At 43.9% G+C, this 23,876-nt stretch overlaps 1 protein-coding gene across 5 annotated transcripts in view; it reads left to right on the top strand.

Moving 5' to 3' along the window:
* The window catches only part of MARCHF6 (membrane associated ring-CH-type finger 6), a 138,223-nt gene that overhangs the window by 86,112 nt on the left and 28,235 nt on the right, over positions 1-23,876 (top strand). For all 5 annotated transcript variants that reach the window (XM_085847511.1, XM_085847510.1, XM_085847512.1 and 2 more), the window contains 3 exons: positions 17,760-17,860; positions 18,793-18,930; positions 19,149-19,347. In XM_085847511.1, coding sequence (XP_085703637.1) covers positions 17,760-17,860; positions 18,793-18,930; positions 19,149-19,347 — 438 coding nt within the window. The remainder of the gene's footprint in view (positions 1-17,759; positions 17,861-18,792; positions 18,931-19,148; positions 19,348-23,876) is intronic.

The raw sequence follows: 23,876 nt of genomic DNA, 5'->3' as shown, positions 1-23,876 counted from the left end.
CTGCATTTCTAACACTTCGCCGACCATGACCTTCCCTGTTACCACACCATGTCCAATAAAAAATCGATGTGTGCACCATACATTTCACTTCTTAACTTAAAACAACTCACACAGCACTTCTCACCCGATCCACGCACCAGCCATTGGACAGCCACTCGTGCCTGCTTTGTTTCCAATTACCCACTGTCCCGATTGTCACTCTAAAACCCAGCAGAACTTACAAACCCATGCCAATTTTTCCACAATTCACTTTTTTCCACCAAAGGAGGGCACTTCGCCACAATCTCAGCAGCCGAGCATGGTCGTATATGCTCAGCCCAATCTAGTCTCCCGGACCCCCGACAGTGATCTCCGGACCCGACCTATGAAAGGGCATCTTGGATAGACCTGGCGGTTCAGCAGGAGGATTCACCCTCTCCGAGTCTAAAAGTCTATTGGAGGGTCCCTTCATCGCCGGGTACCGGCAATATCGTTGCATGTGTCCTCTTCGCCCGCACCGGAAACAACTCCCCATAAAAGGCCCCCGTGAGTATCGGTGTAATGTCTCTTCCGGTTCCGGACCCCCTCGGCCATAATCGAATTGCTCTATTGGCTGGGTTGGACCCCGCCGCTTTGGCACACCAACTACCGAATTACCCCTTATCAAACTTAACAGTTTCTGGCAAATTTCCTGAAACATTTGGGTAATGCCAATTTCTCCCAGCCCCCCTCCCTGATCCTGGATCTCCGCCTGTCGGATCGTCACCGATGGCCTCTCTGGAACCCGACCCGGCCGACTCCACGAGGCCAGCCTGGCCGCGCACTCGGCCGCTCGGTGAACGGTGGGTGGATCCTGTAACTCCACTAGCGCTCGGACCTCAGGGTCAGGAAGAGCAGCTAAAAATTTCTCTAGTGCCAGTCTGTCCCATGCCTCCACTGTAAGGTCCCGATACGCGATCCTGACTGATTGGTAAATGTCCTGTGCCAGCTCCTGCACTGTCTCACCCGGCTTTAATCTGCAGTGCTGGAGCTAGGCCCGCACCAGATCACAGTTTGCCGCGAACCCAAACCGACGGCTCAACACCTCGCAAATGCGGGAGCTGGTCAACATCCCCTCCGCGATCACGTTTAACACATCTGCGGCTGGTCCCCGCAACGTTGCCACCAAATTCCCTGTACGTTCCCGCTCATTCCACCCGTTTAGTCGGGAAATGCACTCAAATTGCGTCAGAAAAGCTTCAACGCTCCCTAACCCGTCGAAATTTACCAGGGGGATCACTTTTACGGTGGCCCGCTTCTCAGTTTCTCCCTTGTCCGAATCCGGCCCAGGGATCGAACACCCTTGTGGCTGCGTATCCAATTTCTGAGCCCACTGCGGCCAAAGATGTTTTGTGGTGAGGGTCTCATGAGTCAATTTTGCCTCCTGTTCCAAACGTTGAATGGACCGATTCACCTCTTCCCGCAGGATCTTCTGGGCCCGCACAACCTCCTCCAAGGCTCCGTCGCGAGTTTGTAGCTGCTCCTCAACCAACCCGGACACTCTACTTACAAAAGACGGCTCTACCAGGCCTTTATCCAAGACTTCATCTTGGCTCATAATTTTATCTTGTTCATCCAAACGAGCCTCCAATCCTTTTACCTCCTCTGCCAAATTCATCCCTTGCTTCCTCAGCTCTCCCCACTCTTCAACTTGCAGCTGCATACGAGCATCCACACAGGCACGATGACGTTCCAGGCTTTCATCCACTTTATCAACCCGAATGTTCGTTGCATCAATTTTATCTACCAATTTTTTCTGTATATTTTCCCCCTCCAATGTAATTTCTACCTTTGTTTCCTCCAATCTATCCTCGAATTTACTTTGTATTTCCCCCAATTTAACATCCACACACTCCTGCATCTCAGTTTTCATTTTCTCCATCTTTTCCCCCAATTCATCCCTCATTAAATCAATCCGTGCACCCAACTGTACCCCCATTACCCCCAATTGATCTGTCATTTCTGCCCTCTGTGTCACGAATTGATTTTCCATTTCTGCCCTCTGTGCCGTCATTTCTGCCCTCTGTGTCACGAATTGATTTTCCATTTGTGCCATCATTTCTGCCCTCTGTGTCACGAATTGATTTGCCATTTGTACCGTCATGTCCCCTATTAAACGTTCCAACATTGTCTGGATCGACATCGCGCCGGTTTCCGGCGCTGCCGGCCCCGTTACGGGCGATGAAACACGGTCCACGCTCGGAATGGGGGAGGTTCCAACCCTACCCCCGTCTCTCCCTTCTTCCCCCGACTCGCTGCCAGACACGTGGCCTTCCTCCTCAAACATCTGCACATCCGCCATGGTGCAGAAGTCCCGTTTGCCGCCAATTAATTTAAATTTGAAAAATCCCGCCAAAATTTTCCCGCGCTCACGCGCTTTTCTGTAGTAATTTTATATTACAATTCGTGGCGAGATTTTAATCTTGGTGTATTCTCCCGATACCAAATATAATTTAGAGGGGTTCGAACATCCCACTCCTGACACCAATGTGACGTCCACGGGACTTGAACAGTCCCGCCAACATAGAATGAGCCGAAACGATGGAGGCGGTTTATTTATTTAACCCAAAGATGGCGGTTCCAATCGCTCTACCGCAAACGGGACGAGGAAGGTGGCACGAGTCGCTTTTCACTGAGTTGATGATGTTTATTTGTTTTTATTATTGACCAGAAATAACAAGACTCGGCAAGAAGAGGGATCCGGGGCGATTCGACGGGATGGTGTGGGATCGGGCGTGGGGAAAAACACAGACAATTCCAATGAATATACAGATCTCAAACCCTCTAAGGCGCCAAGCGCACACACACACACACACACACACACACACACACACACACACACACACACACACACACACACACACACACACACACACACACACACACACACACACACACACACACACACACACACACACACACACACACACACACAGTAGCTATTTCTGATGGTCAGGCTGGACCGTGGTGTGGACGCAACTGTCCCTGGATCGGCGTCGGACGAGCTGGCCTTGCATTGGTCAGGGGGGCAGGAGAAACTGTGGTGCTGTCGACCTCCTGGTCTTGGCCCAAGTCCGCTCACAGCCGCCAGGGAACCAGTTCTGGCGCCAAGTTGCGAGCAGGAGAGGGAGGCAGGTCCGCCCGCCGTTCGACCCCGTACTCCGAGTCAGCAGAACCCCAGAGCCAACCAAGGTGAGGCACGAGGCTCAGCAAGGCTCCAAGGCACGATGAAGAACACGATCAAATCAGCACCACAACAAGGACGCTCCCCGCGCAACAGCCTCCACACCAAAAAAACACGATCGTTTTGTCCCGATCTTCTTCCTCTTCCTTTTCGACCCCGAACAGAACCTTTTTATCCTCCTGTCCTCGTCACTTCCAATCAAGCCGTTTATTGGCCCACCGTCGTCGCCTTCTGCCAATCGTGAATACGGGGCGGAGCCATCCGCTGTACTGTCCTGTGACGTCACGGCCAGTCTCCAGAGAATACCAAAAGGGGTTTACGCAGACACACTTACCCTATCCCGTGTCCCTATCTAATTACGTGACAATTATCATTTCCCCCCTTGAAGAAATGAACATTTACTAGACAACTTATCGCCACTGAATTGCTACTTATTACATCGAGATCCTGGTAAACTCGAACAGCATGGCATACCTAATTAAACATCCTAATTACCCTTTGAATGCATACCCCCCCCCCTCAAACGTAACAATATATATATATATATATATGTATCCATCCGTCGGTTTGTTCGGGCAGGAGCATCCCCCATTCAGGGAGGTGCTTCAAAAGTAAATCGCTGACATTTTGTTCGCTCCGAAGAGCCTCTTTTGTAAGGCTCGCAATTTCTTACACTCTCACAGCTTTATCTTAACTCTAATTCAATATCTGATTTCATTTTTTTTTGTAGCCGCTAAGATGGTTTCAGTTTTGGTTGCAGCCAGCAAAAGGTGAGAAAATCGGACGAATATTGGCGTTGTTAGACAAAAATGCATTCTAATAGCCGTTTTGAATGTATCTTGTTGGACGTGATGTGGGAAGGGAGAGAGGTTGGTGCGAGGATAAAAGCGAGGGTCGGGTTCACTGCGAGGGAGAACTGAAGTTAAGGATCGAACTGTTGTATAATATATATATATATATATATATATATATATATATATATATATATATATATATATATATATATATATATATATATATATATATATATATATATAAATTTTTTATTTTATATTATGTTAAATGTTCCCAGTGTATGGTGAATATAAATAGTTTATTTAAGGCAAGTAATAACTTTTCCAACTATATAATTAAACAATACTTCAAAAAACTTTGTACCTAGTAAATTGAATATGTGGAACAATAATGGAATTCAACATTCATAACGCTAGGTTTTAAGGAATTTTTAATTTGTAAAGTGAAGGGTATTCCATGTAAATCAGTCAAAGCAGGTTCTCCCCCCCTCCCCCCCTCTCCTCAAGTCAAGTCAAGGCAAAAGTAAGTCTCTCCACACCCTCTCCCACCGCTTACCTCCTATCCCCTCTCCCCTGTGCAGTGTGCATGATGAGGGTTGAGAGAGGGTCAGGGGGAGAATTGAGATGTTGAAGTCACATTTTACATGACGTGGAATTACACATTACAAACTGTATTTCACATGCACACGGACATGTCTAGATATTATTTGAAGGATTGTCATTTCTGGATCTGATGAATTGCCAGTACCAATTTTGTAAAACTTTACATACAGCATCTAACTCAAGATGTCCAAATGTCGTACATGTCTATGCCCTTGGATTTCCCATGGGTACCCCACTAGCATTGTAATCAGCTCTCTCTGTCCTTCCGTCCGTCCGTCACGCTATCTCCTCCTAAACAGCTGTGCAGATGTTTACCAAACTTGGTGGCATATGATCACTGTATGGCACAAATGTGCAAGAGCATTATCGTTTTTGGTGCCATCCTTATGAGTGGTCAAATACCAAAAAATGCAATTACGAGCACTTTAAAAAAAAAAAAAAAATTGAAACTTTGTGTATGCAATCAACAGTGGCCGCATGAAATACGTAACAATTTTTTTTTGGTGGGGATTTGACCCCCAGTTCATGCCCCCAGGTTGTGGGGCTTGGGGTCATGGGTCAAAACAGAAGATTTTTTTTTTTTAAGACTCAAAATTTGATATTGGGTCATTTCTTTGCCATCTTTCAACTTTGCTTTAGGTGGGGACTTGCGATGGTGTGGATTGGACTTCGCTCTAGTTTTGTTTAAATGCATGCAAATCGAAGTGGTCATCTGATAATCACGTGATCTGCCTGGCTTGTATAAGATATGTGAATGAGGTAATCTTCAATGTGCGCATTAAGGCCGAGGTTACATTTGCCACGGTGGCCATGGGGTCTCCAAAATCTGCGGCCACTAGCAATTATACGGCGGCCGCCGTATTTCCACGGTCACACAATGTAGCAGTCACATATGTTTTTACTTTTCGGGTAGCCGCACGGCGTATTTAGAAATCGTGGAGACCGAAAACGTGGGGGTGCCGTATGGTCTTTGATTTGATGTCGCACGGTGACCTTCGGGCGTCACTGCGGCGGCTATAGAATTTTCAAGGCAGACGCAAGGTTCCCGCAAGGCGACCGCAGGAGGGCCCTAAGGCGAACGTGCGGCCAGATGGACGGTAACGAGTGGGTATATATACCAGTTCTTTTTTTACTGAAATAAAAATATCACAGTATATATAACTGAATATACTATAACTATAATATAACCGTGGTGCCCCCAGAATCCGAACGCCCCATTGTTTGAACAAATTGGAATCCAAACAATTTTTTCGAGAAAATTTTTCCCTAAAAACCGAATACATTTTAAAAAACCGAACACAACGTAGCGTTCATGTTTGTTCACGTGTCTCCCCCACCTATTCGACCCGCATCTTCGCGCTTTGTTCATTCAGTTTGTAGGTGGAAGTACTCGTGAAAGCATCTCTCGTGTGTCGATCGATACTTTAAGCCTCAGTCACATTTGCTCTACGGCGAGGATACGGCGGCCGTACGCCCTCTGAATTGACAGAAACGTGCGGCGGCCACAGAGAAACTGAGGTGGCCTCAGGGTGGCCCTACGCCATATGGCTATATTTTACAGGCCATAAAGTCGCCGTGGAATTATAACGCAGAGTTATAACTTTTTTCATTTCTACGTTCGCCGTAGAAATTCGACAAGCCTAAACAAAAGAACTGGTAAAAAAAAAATAATAATAATTAACCCATTCGTTACCGTCCATCTGGCCGCACGTTTGGCTTAGGGGTCCCCCTGCGGGCACCTTGCGTCTGCCTTGAAAATTCTATGGCCGCTGCAGGAATGCCCTAAGATCACCATGCGACATCAAATCAAAGACCGTACGGCACCCCCACGTTTTCGGTCTCCACAATTTATAAATACGCCGTGCAAAAAACAAAAAAAAAAACAAAAAAAAAAAAACGTTTTTACAGCCATTTTTTCCTGCTGTGCAGGGGTTTGGCTTTTTCTTGAGGCAATGTTTTATGGCCGGATGCCCTTCCTGACGCCAACCCTGTTTGCCTCTTACGACACACAGGGATATGGTACACCTATTCTAACCGGGGCATACACCGGGACCAGTACACTGGCACTCATTTCGCCGACCTCGGAAGGATGACAGGCTGAGTCAACCCCCTGGTGTTAATTCAGCAGCCAACGGGGCTTGAACTCAGGACCCTGGGATCCCAAGCCGCCACCCTAACCACTAAGCCAACACCAGGCTTTATCGATACTTTAAGCCTCAGTCACATTTGCTCTACGGCGAGGATACGGCGGCCGTACGCCCTCTGAATTGACAGAAACGTGCGGCGGCCACAGAGAAACTGAGGTGGCCTCAGGGTGGCCCTACGCCGTATGGCTATATTTTACAGGCCATAAGGTCGCCGTGGAATTATAACGCAGAGTTATAACTTTTTTCATTTCTACGTTCGCCGTAGAACGTTTTTCATTTCTACGTTGAGGATAAGGGAACGAGCAATACAAGGGCAGAAGCACACATCAGATAAGTAAATACAACAATCGTGAACCAAAGCCATCTTAGAGATGCAGGTGTCCATAAAAGCAAAACATGAAACTGTGTACAATTAAGTCAATATTGTGAAATGGAGGCAGAAATAGAGTTGAAGCTAGGTTTATTAGCCCAAACACTTTTCATGCAACAAGGATGGGCCCAGGTGATGAGCTAATTTGACTAACCACGCAGAGACGTTTTGTTAATCACACCAAAACATAGGCCTGCACGTTTGTGATGGGGTATGGTTGGTGGAGGGGCAATGATAGCATGTGCCAAACCTTCATTGGATAATCGAGACATTTTCAAACATTGCTATGCATGTTCACGATCAGATTACACAAAGGAAGGCTGAAAATGAAGCCGTGTATCAGTAACAGAAGCTCTTAACAATATTACTGCGTAAGGTTTCATGAAAACAAACTTTTGCAAACCCAAGGAAAGCTGGATCATCACAGATAGAGGAAAAAAAAAAAAAAAGCCTGGTGTTGGCTCCCCGAAAAATAAAAACATATGTGACTTACATTGTGTGACCGTGGAAATACTGCGGCCGCTTTATAATTGCTCGTGCCCGTACATTTTGTAGACCCTCCGGCCGCCGAGCCAAATGTGACTTAGGCCTTACCTCGTGTTTTCACCTTCATTTGTGATGTTTGTTTTTTTAATCATCTTGTGTTTTAATTAATAACAAAAAAAGCAATTCGATCACGTGGTGTGACGGAATGTCGGGCAAAGATTGAATTTCACAGCAAAACCGGTTGTAATTTGGAATATCCATGATTTCGTCAGCCCGATGCGTTTGATGAAAGTGATTGTGGTTCTGCGGGCATCATGTTTGATGAGCTGCCCTGGGGGCAGCGCTCTCGCAGAGTGCGCGAGCGATCGGAACCCAGGACGGAGCTCGAGCCTGTGTGAACCTTTGGATGTGGTGATTGTACCAGTTTACATACAATACACCGCCACCGAAGGTCATTTACTCATCTTATTTTACCTTAAACATGGGGAATTTCAGTTTAAAGTGTCTTGAAAGTGGGTTTTCTTTGGGTCCACGAACGGATTAATTCACTCCATTATTTCTTATTGGGGAAAATATTTTTGGAATCCGAACTTTTTGCAATCCGAACAGCCTCCTGGAACAAATTAAATTGGGATTCTGGGGGCACCACTGTGTATAGGCAAACACCTATACTCCGATCTCTAGCGGTAGCGCACGGTGGACGCACGGTCGACGCAGACTGCTACGGAGGCCGTACGTAGGTGCACGGTGGGCGTAGGGGAACCGTGCGTCGACCCTGTGTTCCCCGCAGGTAGTCACACAGACCGCAAGACCACCTTACGGCGACCGTGGAAATAGTGCGGCCGCCGTAATTTTTTGGGGGTTGGGAAAATTCATTTTTCATTGAGAAGAGCTTACGGCAGCTGCACGAATCACGCAAGCCCACCGTACGCCCTACGTACGGTCGACGTGGAACACATCTACATCATAGCTTGGCTTGTCGAATTGCTACGGCGAACGTAGAAATGAAAAAAAGTTATAACTCCGCGCTGTAATTCCACGGTGCCCCTACGGCCTGTAAAATATAGCCAAATGGCGTAGGGCCTCCCTGAGGCCACCTTAGTTTCTCTGCGGCCGCCGCACGCTTCTGTCAATTCGGAGGGCGTATGGCCGCCGTATCCTCGCCATAGAGCAAATGTGACCTAGGTCTAAGTCATCACAAGCTGGGCAAACAATTGGAATATGTCTTTCGATCCTGACAAATCTCTCCATCTCTTTCCCAAAGGAATGTCTGGAAACCCCCGACCACACCATCCCACCCCCCCATCTACTTTCTTAACGATCCTCTTGGGGAAGTTGTCGCTCAATCTCCTGGGTCTCACTATAAGCCACGATCTTTCTTGGGCAAACCACATTTCAGAGTTGATCTCCAAAGCCAGTTGCCAACTGGGCATTCTCCATTGTACAAAGTCCTTCCTTGGCACACCTGAACTCATAACCACATACAAAGCTTTCATCCTCCGCTTGAAGGAGTACTGCTTTCCCCTCTGGGCTGCTGCCCCTGCTTCACACCTTGCTCAGCTTGACACCATGGAAACCAAAGCCTTCAAGATCATTCGAATCTCCCACGATGAAGCTGAGTCTATGGGTCTATGGCTTTGCCAGAGCAGAAAGGTCAGTGGTCTTTGTATTCTTGCACCTACTTTCTGGTCTTGCACCCTCTGCTCTTTCCATGCTCTGTCCCCCCGCCCTCACCAGGCTTCAGCAGGGCGCATGCAGTCCACCATCAACCCCCTTCTGGTGTAACTCCAAAATTCAGAATCATTGCTCACCTCCAATCATTCGTTCCTCTTCTTCCTACCTGTGGAACCAATTTCTACATTCTCTTCAATCTCGTTCTTCCTTCCTGTTCTTCAAGACAGTTGTTTCCTGCCATCTCAGATCACCCCCATCCAAAATCACATTTTGTACACCCCATTAACACTCCCCTAGTTCACGTCTTTCCTTCCTGAGAGTTTGCAACTGTATCCATCTTGGCCACTCCCTGTGTTTTACCCGATCCCTCATTCTTCCCCTCATCCCTTAATTGTCCATGTCTCCCTCTATTTTGTCCCTCAACCCTGCTGTGTTGGTATGTTTCCCCCTTTTCTTTCTACTCTCTGTTAAGTCCTGATCCGTTCTTTGTTCTCGCTTCTCCACGAGCCTCGACTTTGTATACAAAAATAAAATAATAAGAGATGTTTGGGGTTGTTACCTCCATCATCGAAGGTCAAAGGAGGTTATGTTTTCACCCCTGTCTGTCTGCTTGGTTGTTTGTCTGTTAGTTGCAATATCGAAGATTTTTCAAGTATATTGGTCAGCCGATTTTGTTATTGGGTCGCCGAAATAGGTGACCCTTATTGTCAGTAATTCTGTTTGTTTGGATGTTTGTTCGTTTGTCATCAGCATAATTGGTAGTAAACGTGGGTGGATTTTGACCAAACTCGGGTGGTAGGTACATCTTATGACCTAGTGCTTTGGAAATTGTGATGGTTGCTCGGGACGCTTTGGTTCCCGAGCAACAACCGAAAAACCTTCAAAATCGGTACCGTTCACGCGAAATCAATTCCGAAAGCCATTATCCCACGTAGGGTTATGAAATTTGGCACGAATGATCTTCAGGTGATGCTCTATCAAATATATTCCGGTTTTTATCCCCCGCCGCGTGGCGGAAGGGGGATATTGTTATCACCCGGGTCGTCCGTCCGGCTGGCTGGCTGGCTGGGTGTCAACATTTATAGCTGTGAGTGCGATAACTCATAAGCTGTTCACCATATCGATTTGAAATTTTGGTCACACATGTACCACCTGAAAAGGAAGAACCCTATTGATGTCGGGCGTGGCTGGATCCAATATGGCCGACTGGGCGGCCATCTTGAAAAAAATGTTTTTTGTAATAATTGGAAAACCGCTTATCTGATTTCAATTATTTGTGGTTACTACGTTCCTCACCCCTGGGGAACTTTTTCGAGATGATGACCAAATGGTGTCTGTTTCCAATTCACCTCCCTCATTATCTGGAATATGTATGACCTTTTTCAAGGGGGGGGGGATTCCCCATCTCTGATGGTATATTTGTGATGTATGGAATACTTTACCCGCAGCGCCCCCTACAATTCGCGGGTTGAGAGACATAATGTTGTAACTGCATTTTTGGCGGGGTTGAATAAAATGGCTCTCATGTCTTTCAACACCATATTTCGCGGGTTGAGAGACATAATGTTGTAACTGAAAATTTCCCATTTCCTGCAAATCTCTAATGAAAGATAAATATGGTGTTGAAAGACATGAGAGCCATTTTATTCGGTTTCGCCAGAAATGCAGTTACAACATTATGTCTCTCAACCCGTGAATTAGGGTATGCGTGAAAATTGAAGGCCCCCTAGTGACCAGGTGAGTGCATCGATACGAATGAAACTTTGCAGGTTCATGGTACTCAATGAGTACTACAACTTTGCCTCAGGACATATTGACCGATTTCGCTTAGGTCAGGGGTCAAAAGTCAATTAGTGCAAAAATCGATAATATGCGAGAGCTGGAGGTGCCTTTGCACCAAATGTTACTCCTCCTAGGGTTATGGTCGGATGGTCATGAAAATTAACTCTAATCGTCTGGAATACATTGTGCACAAACGATCAAGCCGGATTTTCGATTTAGATCTTTGTTCACCCACAGCATCCCCTCGAACTTTGGGGATTTCCGATTTCAAACCGCATTTTCGGTACTTTTCATTCAAATGGAGACCGAGTAGTTATCAGTAGATGGAACTGGATGATATTTGATATGCATAATCTTAACGTCATTCCCTATCCGCTATATGACATCCATTTTGCTCTATATCTTATAGTTTTCATGCTCGGCAACCCATCGCAACCTACCAGCTTGTTCTGTTTGTCTGTTTGTCTGTCAATTGCCTACAGGTCATAATTTCAAACCGATCTTCTCGAAACTTCACCAAATGATAGAGTTTGTCATCAGCATGAAGCCTATTGTTTTTGAGGTTAAAAGGTCAACATAGGCCAAAGGTCAACAAAATTGTCATATTTCTAAAATCCTCAGTTTTCATTCGATTGACTTGAAATTTGAAAAGGATTTATATTTCAGGTCACTGAATTCAACCAGCCAATTATTTTTGAGGTCAATGTTGGCCAAATTTCTAAAAGAGTCAATTTTCATCTGATTGGCTTGAAATTGGAAGAGGCGTTACATGTTTGGTCATTGAATTCAACCACAAATTATTTTTGAAGTCAAATTTGTTTTATGGATTGTGCAAGTATCGTGCTCTGCACGACGATGTCGACTTGTTTGTTACTTGCAAAATCGAAGATTTTTCAAGTGCCTATATATTGGTCAGTCAAGTTTGTTATTCTGTCTGTTTCTTTGTCTGTTTGTCAATCGCCGACAGGTCACAATTTTAAACCGATCTTCATTAAACTTTACAAAGCTGTGGAGGTGGTCTCAACTGAGAACCTATTGCTTTTGAGGTCAAAAGTCATCTTCATGTCATATATCTAAAATCATTGTTTTTTCATCTGATTGACTTGTAGTTTGAACAGGACTTGTATATTGTCACTGAATCAGGAAACCAACTATTTTTGAGGTCAAAGGTCAACTCAAGGTCAAACTTCTAAAATCAATTTTTATCTGCAAAAGCATCAATTTTAATCTGATCGACTTGAAAATTAAACAGCAGTTGCATAGTGCATTACTGAATTGGGAAACCAATTATTTTTGAGATCAAAAGGTCAAAGGTCAACTCAGTCAAACTTCTAAAATCATCAATTTTTATCTGAAAAATCCTCAATTTTAATCTGATCGACTTGAAAATTAAACAGCAGTTGCATAGTGCATTACTGAACTGGGAAACCAATTATTTTTTGAAATCAAAAGGTCAAAGGTCAACTCAAAGTCAAACTTCTAAAATTATTGATTTTCAACTGAAAAATCATCAATTTTTATCTGAAAAATTATCAATTTTAATCTGATCAACTTGAAAATTAAACAGCAGTTGCATAGTGCATTACTGAACTGGGAAACCAATTATTTTTGAGGTCAAAGGTCAACTCAAAGTCAAACTTCTAAAATCATCGATTTTCAACTGAAAAATCATCATTAGACATCCTATTAACTTGGAAGATGAACAAGATTTGCATCGTCCACAACTGTATTGGGAAAGCAACTATTTTTGAGGTCAAAAGGTCAACGATTCACTCAAGGTTAAACTTCTAAAATCAAATTTCATCTGAAAACTTGTCAATTTTCATCCGATTAAGCAGCAATTGCATAGTGCATCACTGAATTTGGAAACCAGGTCACAATTTTAAATTTTGGTTATCTCAAGGACAAACTTCTAAAATCATCAAATTTAATTTGAACTAAATGGACAACTTGATGTTGTCCTGGCAACCTTTGGAGATGGGGGTGAGTGGATTTTGCACGTATCGTGCTCTGCATGTCTTTTTGTTGTTTGTCTGTCAATCGCCTACAGATCACAATTTTAAATGGATCTTCACGAAACTTTACCACATTGGAGAGTTTGTCATAAGCAGGAAGCCTATTGTTTGAGGTCAAAAGGTCAATATAGGCTAAAGGTCAGCAAAGGCCAAAGGTCAACAAATATGTCTTTCTAAAATCCTCAATTTTCATCTGATTGACTTGAAATTTGAAGACGATTTGCATATCAGGTGACTGAATTCAACCACCAACTATTACCCTGCATTTGTTAAGCAATCGGTCGCGTCCGTGTCCCGTACATCTGTGTCTATTTTCAAAACTCATTTTCTCAGCAACCATTAGTCTTATTGACACAAAAATTTCCAATAGATGCGCCACCTCCTGTATAATTTTTTTTAGTCATAATCATGACATCATAGGTCACCTGGAACAGGTGCCACCTTGGAAAAAACGAAAAACTTTGCAACTCTATATCTCCGAAACCGCTCCATGAATTTTTTTTACACATGGCTCATTGTCAAGTCCTTCCCATGGGAAATAAGATGTGTTAATGATAATGTCATCACTTTCTTCATTATGACGTCATAATTCAACAAGCACAATGCTTGATTCGATAAGTAAAGAACAATTCTTTTCTTTGCAACTGTTGGTCCGATTGACACGAACTTTTCATCGGTGTGCCGCCTCCTGTAGAAATTTATAATGATAATTATAACATCGGTCACATGGTACAGGTGCCATCTTGAAAAAAAACCCAAAAATCTTTTCACCTCTGAAACCGTCCCATGGGAAAAATTGAGACTTGGCTCATTATCAAATACTCCCCATCGGGAATAAGGTATGTTAATGATAATGTCATCGGTGCCTTCATTATGACATCATAATGCGACAAGTGCAATGCTTGATCCTGTCGGTATGAAAAAAATTTCTCTGCAATTGTTGAAACCGTGAACCGATCAATGCAAAACTTTAATTGATCAACTACCCATGGGAAATATAGTTTGATAAAAGTGACATCGGTCACTGATCTGGCACCATATTGGATCAAAGAAAAATAACCTTATAAAAACAAGAGTTGGCTTGCACAAAGTCTTTCTCAAGACTGCACAAGGTAAGTAGTCCATGAATACCATCTAGTTTTTGAGGTCAACATTGGCCGAATTTCTAAAATTGTCACTTTTCATCCGATTGACTTGAAATTTGAAGAGGAGTTGCATATTTGGTCATTGGATTCAACCACCAATTGTCTTTGAGGTCAAATTTGTTTCATGGATTTTGCAAGTATCGTGCTTTGCTCAACGTCCCTTTCTTGTTTGTCTGTCCTATGTTTTTTTTTTCTGTTTGTGTGCAGGATATCTCAAAAAGTTGTGAACGGATCCGGATGAAATTTGCTGGGCATGTTGGGTGTGTGGCGAAGACGAACTGATTATATTTTGTTGAAGATCTGGATCCAGATACGGCTACTGGAATTTTTTCACTGATTCTTCACCATTGAGAGATGGGGCCAAAAACGATACATAGCACGATATCTCAAAAAGTTGTGGACAGATTCAGATGAAACTTGGTTGACACGTTGGGTGTATGACAAGGAAGAATTGATTCAATTTTGGTGAAGATCCGGATCCGATAATTTTTTACGTGATTCTTCACCATTGAGAGATCTGGCTAAACCGAAATATAGCATGATATTTCAAAAATGTATTGGGCCTGATATGTTCCTGTTCAGGCATTGCGTGGCAGAGCTATGCGCTCCTCCAAGTGCCCTTCACATTTAAACTGGCTTCTTCTGAGTGACTGCACTATCTAATGTACTCGAACGGCAATGTTTCATCAAAATACTCAATCACACGAGTCTGGAGGGAGACTGGTTCTGTAGACATGTCCAATCCTTGACGTTCAAAAGACTCAATTGTAGTAGCCAAAGCACCTAAACCTTCAGCAGTGGATTTGATGCAGCTATTTACACTTGTATAGTTTTCAGGAGCCATGCGTTGTAATCCATGTGTGTACACAATGTGGAGGTGTCCAGGCAAACATAACATTCCTTTCCTATCGTAATTCTCTTCAGACTACTGTGGTATACGAGAGTACAACTCTCATATGCTATAGTTATAACTGTAGTATTTTGCCTGGGTGGCCCTTGGGGCTGCCTTGAGTTTATATTGTACAAATAGAAGAGGTTGAATTGAGACAGGGGAGATGTGCTCTTTGGCTCATGAAGGACTTTGTTCAGACACAATGGCCCACAAAATGATGACTTTTCTTTCTTTTCTATGAAGGTTTGGAAACGGTGATTTTTAACGTAGTGCAACACACAGTTTAGCAAGAAAATCTTGTGGAAATGCTGTTCAGTACATTTTTGGCAGTGGAGACAGTTATGTATTCATCGAAGGGAAGATTAAATCGGCCAAATATCATGTCATGCTTCAAATCGACTGTTTACTGTGTTTGTGGAGCAAGCGCTCAGTAAATCGGCACACGACGGTCCATGCAGGATCGTGAAACTCTCCGTCCTGTGAGGGTCGGCCTCAACTTTCTCGAGGAATTTTGAAACATCACTTTATTTATCGTTTCCATACAGGTACTAATGTGGAATGACCATTTGTAGAGGACATTTTACGAGCCAACCAAAGGCCACAAATTCTCATGGTGTTTAATGTGAAAGTTGTGAAATTGTGCAACACTTTTGGTGAGAACTTACTGCAGAATAGTGAATACTGTTGCGTGTTCGGGTGAGAAGACCATTAGGTGGGGGAAAGCTACGTCAATTCTCACCAGACTCCCCGGAATTGTAGGCCATCGCTCACGGATAATTCGGTGACGCGGCGGGTCGCTTAACCGACCGTGGACGCCAATAAATCAACCGTGTGGCTGAGGGTCCTCCCGCCTATGGGTGAATCGGGTTACCTAATTAACCACTGGGGAACCAGGCCCTCGGTACTTCTTGTCCGAACCGGATCACTCTACCAAGTACGGATCACCTTTTCGGATAGGATGCAGCCGGGCGGCACTGCCAACGACGTACCGGCTAGAAGGAACTGATTGTTGGGAATAAAGACCCGGCTAAACCTGGATTTGAACCGTGCTGGACCAATTGAGGAAAAGACAATGGCGAGCTGGGAACATTTCTACAATTATTATTTATTTACAATAAGTGAGGAAAAGCATGTGGCACAACAAAAGGTTTATTGGGGATGTAATGCAGGGAAAGATGAGAGAGAGAGAGAGGTGTGGGGTGCGACAATTATACAAGCAACTTACAAAAACAGACTGGGCAGACTTGACGTGAGATTAATAAAAGCAATAACAATCACAACAATGAAGATCTTATACAGGCTTATCTAACGGATAGGCGCCAACACATTCAGACACACACTCAGACAAAATAAAACCAATTGTGAAAGGAACTTTTTCAGCCAGCGAGGGAGGGAGTTGATGTCACAGTTTTCGGTACCTGAGCGTTTCGGGGGAACGGATGCTCCGTGGTGTGGCACCCGACAAAAGCTGTGCAGTTCGGTCCACAGCCGCACGTGTGGTGATCGTGTCTGCAGCATGAGCTTGAGTGGAGGAGAGCGGAGTCCAAAATGGCGAGAGTTGAGCAGTGGCAGGACCAGACAAGAGGCTTGGTCGAGGTCGTGTCGGTGGGGACCAGTAGGCTGGCCATCGAGGTGAGACGTAAGCAGAGCCAAGCAGCCGGAACACCTTCGCAACAACTCCTTCAATTCCCTTTCACACTTCTCCTTCCAAGGCCTCCCACAACAACAACAACAACCTTCCCATCCAACGACAACTTTCCCATTCAACTCAATACCTTCGCATCCAACAACTCCGACCGACTTCTTCCTTTCCATCCACCCTAACTTCGCCCCAACTTTGAGGATTGCTCCGTACTTTATAGATCACGGAGCTCGGGGAGGAGCCATGGTGAAACTGCCGTCATCGTCCGATCCAAGCATCCCGATTGGACTGGGCCTTCATGTGGTCCGCCTTTCTGGGCGTGGTTTTGGCCAGACGCTAGTTTGGCCCACCCACGCCGCGTGTGTCTGGGTTTGAGAAGGTGGATGCCGATGCGGCTTCCATAGCGAACGTCGGGATTTTGTCTCAGAAAACGAGACTCCGGATGCAGCGGGTAGACGGTGGTACGCTGTGGCCAGCGAAACGAGGGTAGCAGGTGAGATGAATTTACCTCAGAAAAAGGAGGTAATAAAATAAAACAGGAAAAATGATTTATTAATCATAACTAATAGCCCATCGCAACGCACCCCTTGCTTTTCCACTAAACAAAAGGTAGGGACCTAACTACACGTATATTAATGGAATAACTGATTCAGGACAACTGTTTGTTGTATGCATACGGTTCTGAGAACCGTAACAATACGTTTATCTCGACTGGAGGGTTTTGGGGAAGTAAATGGGAAAAATGGTGACCATTACATTGAGCATGTTGATCACGATGAATAGATCTCCAAACAACAATGTTCATATTTGATGGATACAGAACTGCTTTATACACAATGAAAATTTTAATTCACAATTGAACCTCGTGTCCCAACATCATGAGCTGCATGCTCGGATAGGAAGACAAAACAAGCCAAACCATTTTGGATTTAAACAATCTTGTGATTTCGCATATCTGCTCACCCTTGAACTATAAGCATTTTGTGATGTTTCTCTTCTCTTTGCAGGTGATTTTTGGTTCCATCGTTCTTTTGATGCTGTGGCTTCCCATAAGAATAATCAAAGTTATTCTTCCGGACTTTCTTCCTTACAATGTCATGCTTTACAGGTATGTCTGGATTAAACGGCACGTATGATTGAGGAATTGGTCACTTTTAACTATTTATTTGCATTGGAAAGCATCACACTAAAAGTAGATCACAATCCTAAAAACCTATACTGAAGTCCAACACGGCTTCTTTTTTTGTTTGTTTGTTTTTGTTTTCTGGGATAATTTGGTCGAGGCCGTTTATTCCCCCACCCCCCGGCCAGTACCACATTGCTGAATGTTGCTTTCTGAGGTAGGTTCACTAATTTTACAAAAAGGTTCCATATTATATACAATTTGAAAATATTTCCTTGTGTTAAGGGGCTGTCACACCTTGACGTTTTAGCCAGCGTATGGCAAGGTCTCAAAATGTATGTGTATATGTATATGTATATATATATATATATATATATATATATATATATATATATATATATATATATATATATATATATATATATATATATATATATATATATATATATATATATATATATATATATACAGTATCCCTGTGTCGTAAGAGGCGACCAGGGTTGCGTCAGGAAGGGCATCCGGCGTAAAACCTGTGCTAAATCATTATGCGGATCATAATGGATGATCGGCTGTGGCGACCCCTAACGGGAGCAGCCGAAAGAAGAAGAAAAGAAGATATATATATATATATATATATATATATATATATATATATATATATATATATATATATATATATATATATATATACACATACATACAGTATACCCATGGCAAAGTAATCACGACACACTTGCTTCTGATGCTGAATTGTAAAAAAAAAAAAAAATTAAATTGGGACACACTCTCTTGCTTGTAATTCTGAAAGCTGTGTTTTTGTTTTTATTGGAAGCAAGCAATTCCTGTTGCATTTTATCACCCAGTGTAATTTAAACCATGCACATCAGTAACCCTTATTATACATGCACATGTGACAGTGATGCTCCAGTCAGCGAGCTTTCTTTGGAACTGCTGCTGCTACAGGTGGTACTTCCTGCTTTGCTGGAGCAAGGCCACACCCGCCAATGGCTCAAAGGCCTTGTTCGTGGCTGGACCCTTTATGTTGGACATGCTCTGTAAGTAGGGCTCATTTTAATGCTGATCACTTCCTCACATGTTACTCTTGGCTGTTTAAGTTGCACACGTTTGGTCGTGTAAAATACATTATTTAATTAATTTGCTTGTTTTCAAAAGTTTTTTTTGTCATGTAATGATAAGTGCTGAAGATGAGGGAGTCATATGAGTCTCCCCCCCCCCCACACTTCATCTTCCATCCCCTCACTTAAAACCTAAGGGAGTTGCGCTCATACCTACTTGGAGACCAGGAAGAGGGAACTGGTGATGAAAGAAACGAAGACCCCAGAGATGCAGAGCAGCATGCTGTTCTTGCTGCTCAAGGTGGTGGCCTCCACATGGCTCACCAGGCCATGCTACAGCAGGATGCACCCGTAGGCTTCCAGCCGTATCGTAGGCCAAATCAATTTGTGCTTCGGGTAAGCCTGGTTGGCCACACGGCACAAGTGTATGGACAAAGAAGCGAAATTGCTGAACTTGATGTCATCATATTGTTTTTACATTTGGTATTCACTTCCAGTGATGCAACTAGTCCTCGTAGCTTGTTTTCTTGGTTGTTGGGTATTTTAGGGAAAAAATTTAAGAGTAAAATCATAATGAAGAAATAATTATTTGCAGATAGCAATTCAATTATCTTCTGGTCTACGTGTATGTATGTATTTTATTCCAAGGCCTTCAAAATTGTCATATGTTGAAGCCAATTCTGTATCATCCATGGTGTTCAATAAGCGTTGGGCATTTCTCTGACCAACTCTCTCTATGCTTTTGATTCATTACGTAGTCTCGTTCCTCAGTCTCCACTTCAGTGTTGACTGCTTTTGCTGTTAAACCGGTGCATTTTCGAAATGCCAAGAGCTGACCACGAGGAGTACTAAATAGTGAATAAATACACTCGATGATTGCTGCAGGTACCAGAAGCGTTTTAAAAAATATAATACTGGTGAAGAACTCATCCTTATGGACAAGTTAATTCTCCAGAATTACGAGTGTGTTAAATCTTCCGAAAATGGCATATTTCATTACCACTTGTAATACTCACTCACACAGGGAGTGGTGTTATACGACACGTTTATGTAGAGAGAATTGGCATCACCCCACTCACCCCCCCCTCCATTCTGAACCCCAGGGACTATTAATTTATTTTTCTACCCCCTAAGGCCTCAAACATTCCTGTGTACACCCCGAGTATAACCACCAGTGTTCAACTTATTCCGTTTGGTAGTGGTTCAGTAGTGCAGAGAAGTGAAACAAATAAATGTGCCACACACATACGTACAAATGTGCACACACAAAGGTGGATACTTTGAGACCTGGGGGGACTCCGTTCCACCTTCTGAAACCCGCATGTGAAGATAACACACACACACACACACACACACACACACACACACACACACACACACACACACACACACACACACACACACACACACACACACACACACACACACACACACACACACACACACACACACACACACACACACACACACACACACACACACACACACACACTTTTTATTAATTGTACAGTATTGGCTGTGCCTAAAATATAATTTAAAGGATTGTTGTAAATGATGTTAATTTCACAACATCCGATATTCTACTTTATTGAAATTGTAAACCTCAAAACAGTTCCATTACCGAATGTAAGAACCTTAACCTGTAAGCAATTGACTTGTTTTCCAACCGCACGGATCATCAGCTGGGCACCGTTCTTCCTCGAGGCTTCGATCCACACACACACACACGCACACAAACACACACACACACGCACACAAACACACACACACGCGCACACACGCGCACACACGCAGGCACACACGCAGGCACACACACACACACACACACACACACACACACACACACACACACACACACACACACACACACACACACACCTGTTAGGGTTAGGATGGCAGCCATGTTGGAAAATTGGAATAAACTTTGGACTTCTATGTCCAAAACTGCACTATGGAGTCTTTTGGGTCCTTGAGGACTTTTTGTTTTCTGGGTCCTTTGGGTCCTTGGGGCCTTTTGTCATCCCGGTCTTTTGGGTCCTCAGAGTATTTTGAGTCCTTTGGGGTCTTTTTGGTGTTTTGGGTCTTTTTGGTGCTTTGGGTCTTTTTGGTGCTTTGGGGCTTTTGTCTCTTTTGGGTCATCTGGTTCTTTTGTGTCTTCAGGGACTTTTGGGTTTTAAGGGTCTTGGCGATCGTAAAGGTTCTTCAAAGGTCGAAGGGGTATCAGCAGTCTAAAGCGTCAAGATACATTCCAATGGTGTGTAATTAATTAATATACACAAAAATCTCACACTCTTGCGTGCTCACACCTCATCCATTTTTAGTAGAACGGTTAGGTTCTTCTTCTTCATTTTTGACTGATGCCTGGACGGATGGAAATAGTCAAATGTTGAAGCCACTTCACCGCTTGAAACAAAAATCTGATTTTATTCCAGGGTTACGACAGCATATTGTGTGTGTGCGTGCGCGCGTGTGCATGTGCGTGTGTACGAGCAAATACAACCCTTCACTTCGCTGACGGGGGGGGGGTGGAAAAAGAGAAAGGAAGAAAGAGGAGGGAGGGGAAGCAAGGAGTGGGTGAAGAGGGGGAAGCTCGGAAGGGGGTGGGTGGTGGGGAGAGCAACGCCTCACAAAACGTTGCTATACACTGTGGGAGGTAGGGGTGCCAGAGAGAGAGAGAGAGAGAGAGAGAGAGAGAGAGAGAGAGAGAGAGAGAGAGTGAGATAGAGAGACAGAGGTGTGGGAGGAGAGTGATGTATTTTATTTCGAGGGTGGAGCAAGGAGGGGACAGACAGAGAGAGTGGAGTGAGGGAGGGGGGGGAGTGAAAAATATAAAAAAACGACATAGGTGGGGGGTGGAGGTGGCGTTAGCAAAGAGTGATGTTGTGCTTAATGACTGAACTCGGAAAAAGAAAATCTCATGTCAGAATCGCTGTACACACAATGACACAACAGAGTTTGTAATGTTAGCCACAGGCACATCTGCAAAAACTTTGATATCCCAGTTCCAGAAAGGTTGTGGGAACATTGTCCAAAAGCATGGACTGAAAACATGTAAATGGCGCTCAGGTACGACCTAATGATCCAATCGAGTGTCAACATCGAAAAACAAAGCATTGCGACCAGATATCATACATCGGTACAAAAAATAGAGAGAAGAAGGCATTGCTAATTGAGGTGTTAATACCAGTGATTTTGGACTAATGATGCAGAAATCAAGAAAATGACCAAACAATATGACCTCAAGAATGAGGTGAAAAGATCCTGGAAGCTGAAGAATGCCAAAGTTGTACCAGTGATGGTTGGAGCTACGAGAATGATGACAAAGAACCTCACAGAGATATTAAAAACCATCCCTGGGAATATCACTACAAACGAACTGCAGTTGGAAGCTGTCCCGGGCTCAATGACGATCCTGAAGAGAGCCCTCGACACAAAACTTTGACAACAGAAAACTTCACATCTTGGTCTGTGAATCGTGACCCCTTACTGAGATGAAGGTGGATACTTTGAGCTCACCCTGGGAGGACTCAATTCCACATTCTGAAACCCACATATGTACTGTAGATACCAATCAACGACACACACTCATATGGAGGTGAATACTTGGGAGGGCTCCGTTCCACTTTCTGAAACCTGTATATGGAGATAACAACCAACCACTACCAACCAGTAACACACACTCCGGTGCCAAATTATATTGTGGTGATACAGTTTATGTACATACACACACGTGCAGATGTACACATGCATCAAGTAAATAAAAACGACAAACACAAATATTTACCTTGAAACAGTGTTCTTTGAAAGAGGATTTTAAGTGGGTAATTAGCGAAATTCAATTCAAAAATGAACCAAGCCACGGAACATAAAATGTCGATCTATACTTCATGCCTTCACAGCTCGAACAAACATGGTAAACATCTGGTCGGATGGACCTTATTGTTTTTACATTCGCCAATGAAGGTGAAGGAGGTTACATTTTCACCCCTTTCTGTCTGTTTGTCTGTTTGTTTGTGTACAGGATATCTCAAAAACTTGTGGACCGATCCAGATGAAATTTTGTGGACAGATTGGGTGTGTGACAGTGACGAACTGATTAGATTTTGGTGAAGATCCGATGACTCGAATATTTAAGTGATTGTTCACCATTGAGATTTTGGGCCAAAAATGAAAAATGGCACGATATCTCAAAAAGTTGTCGACGGATTTGGATGAAACCTGGCGGACATGCTGGGTGTGTGACCATGCCGAATTGATTCCATTTTGGTGAAGATCCGAATCCGACTACTAGAATTTTTAAAGTGATTGTTCACCATTGAGAGACGGGGCTCAAAAACGATATATAGCACGATATCTCAAAAATGTATTGGGCCAGATATGTTCTCATGGACCAGGCATTACAGGGCAGAGTTATGCGCTCTACCGAGTGCCCTTCTTGTTTTAATATATTGATGTCGAAGTGAGAGGTGGATTGCAAATGGAGATCACACAAAGCGATCATTGCACATTTTCAGTGGATGAGACACTTCCCGAGGCACCTACTGCACGGCACCGCGGGACCCAACAAAGGTGGAAATGTCTGTCAAAGTGATGTGAGATTGAAAGCATGTGTACTTTTTTTCCCAAAACGAATAATCAAGCAGCTTGGAGAGCTCTCGCCAAGTCGCTTAAGAATTCAAGCAAGCACACTCCAACAAAACGGTCAAAATGAAACGGCTCCCTTGGCATGCAAATGGCAATCACCAAACCGTCCTATTAAACACACTGTGACGTCCACGGGACTTGAACAGTCCCGCCAACGTAGAATGAGCCGAAACGATGGAGGCGGTTTATTTATTTATAACCCAGACATGGCGGTTCTAATCGCTCTACCGCAAACGGGACGAGGAAGGTGGCATGAGTCGCTTTTCACTGAGTTGATGATG

The sequence above is a fragment of the Eptatretus burgeri genome, chromosome 11 (assembly GCF_056783735.1).
Source record: "Eptatretus burgeri isolate ZD-2024b chromosome 11, Ebu_testis_v1, whole genome shotgun sequence".
NCBI classification, from domain to species: domain Eukaryota; kingdom Metazoa; phylum Chordata; class Myxini; order Myxiniformes; family Myxinidae; genus Eptatretus; species Eptatretus burgeri.
Note: the sequence above shows the minus strand (reverse complement) of the source record. Positions and strands in the feature narration are given on the sequence as shown.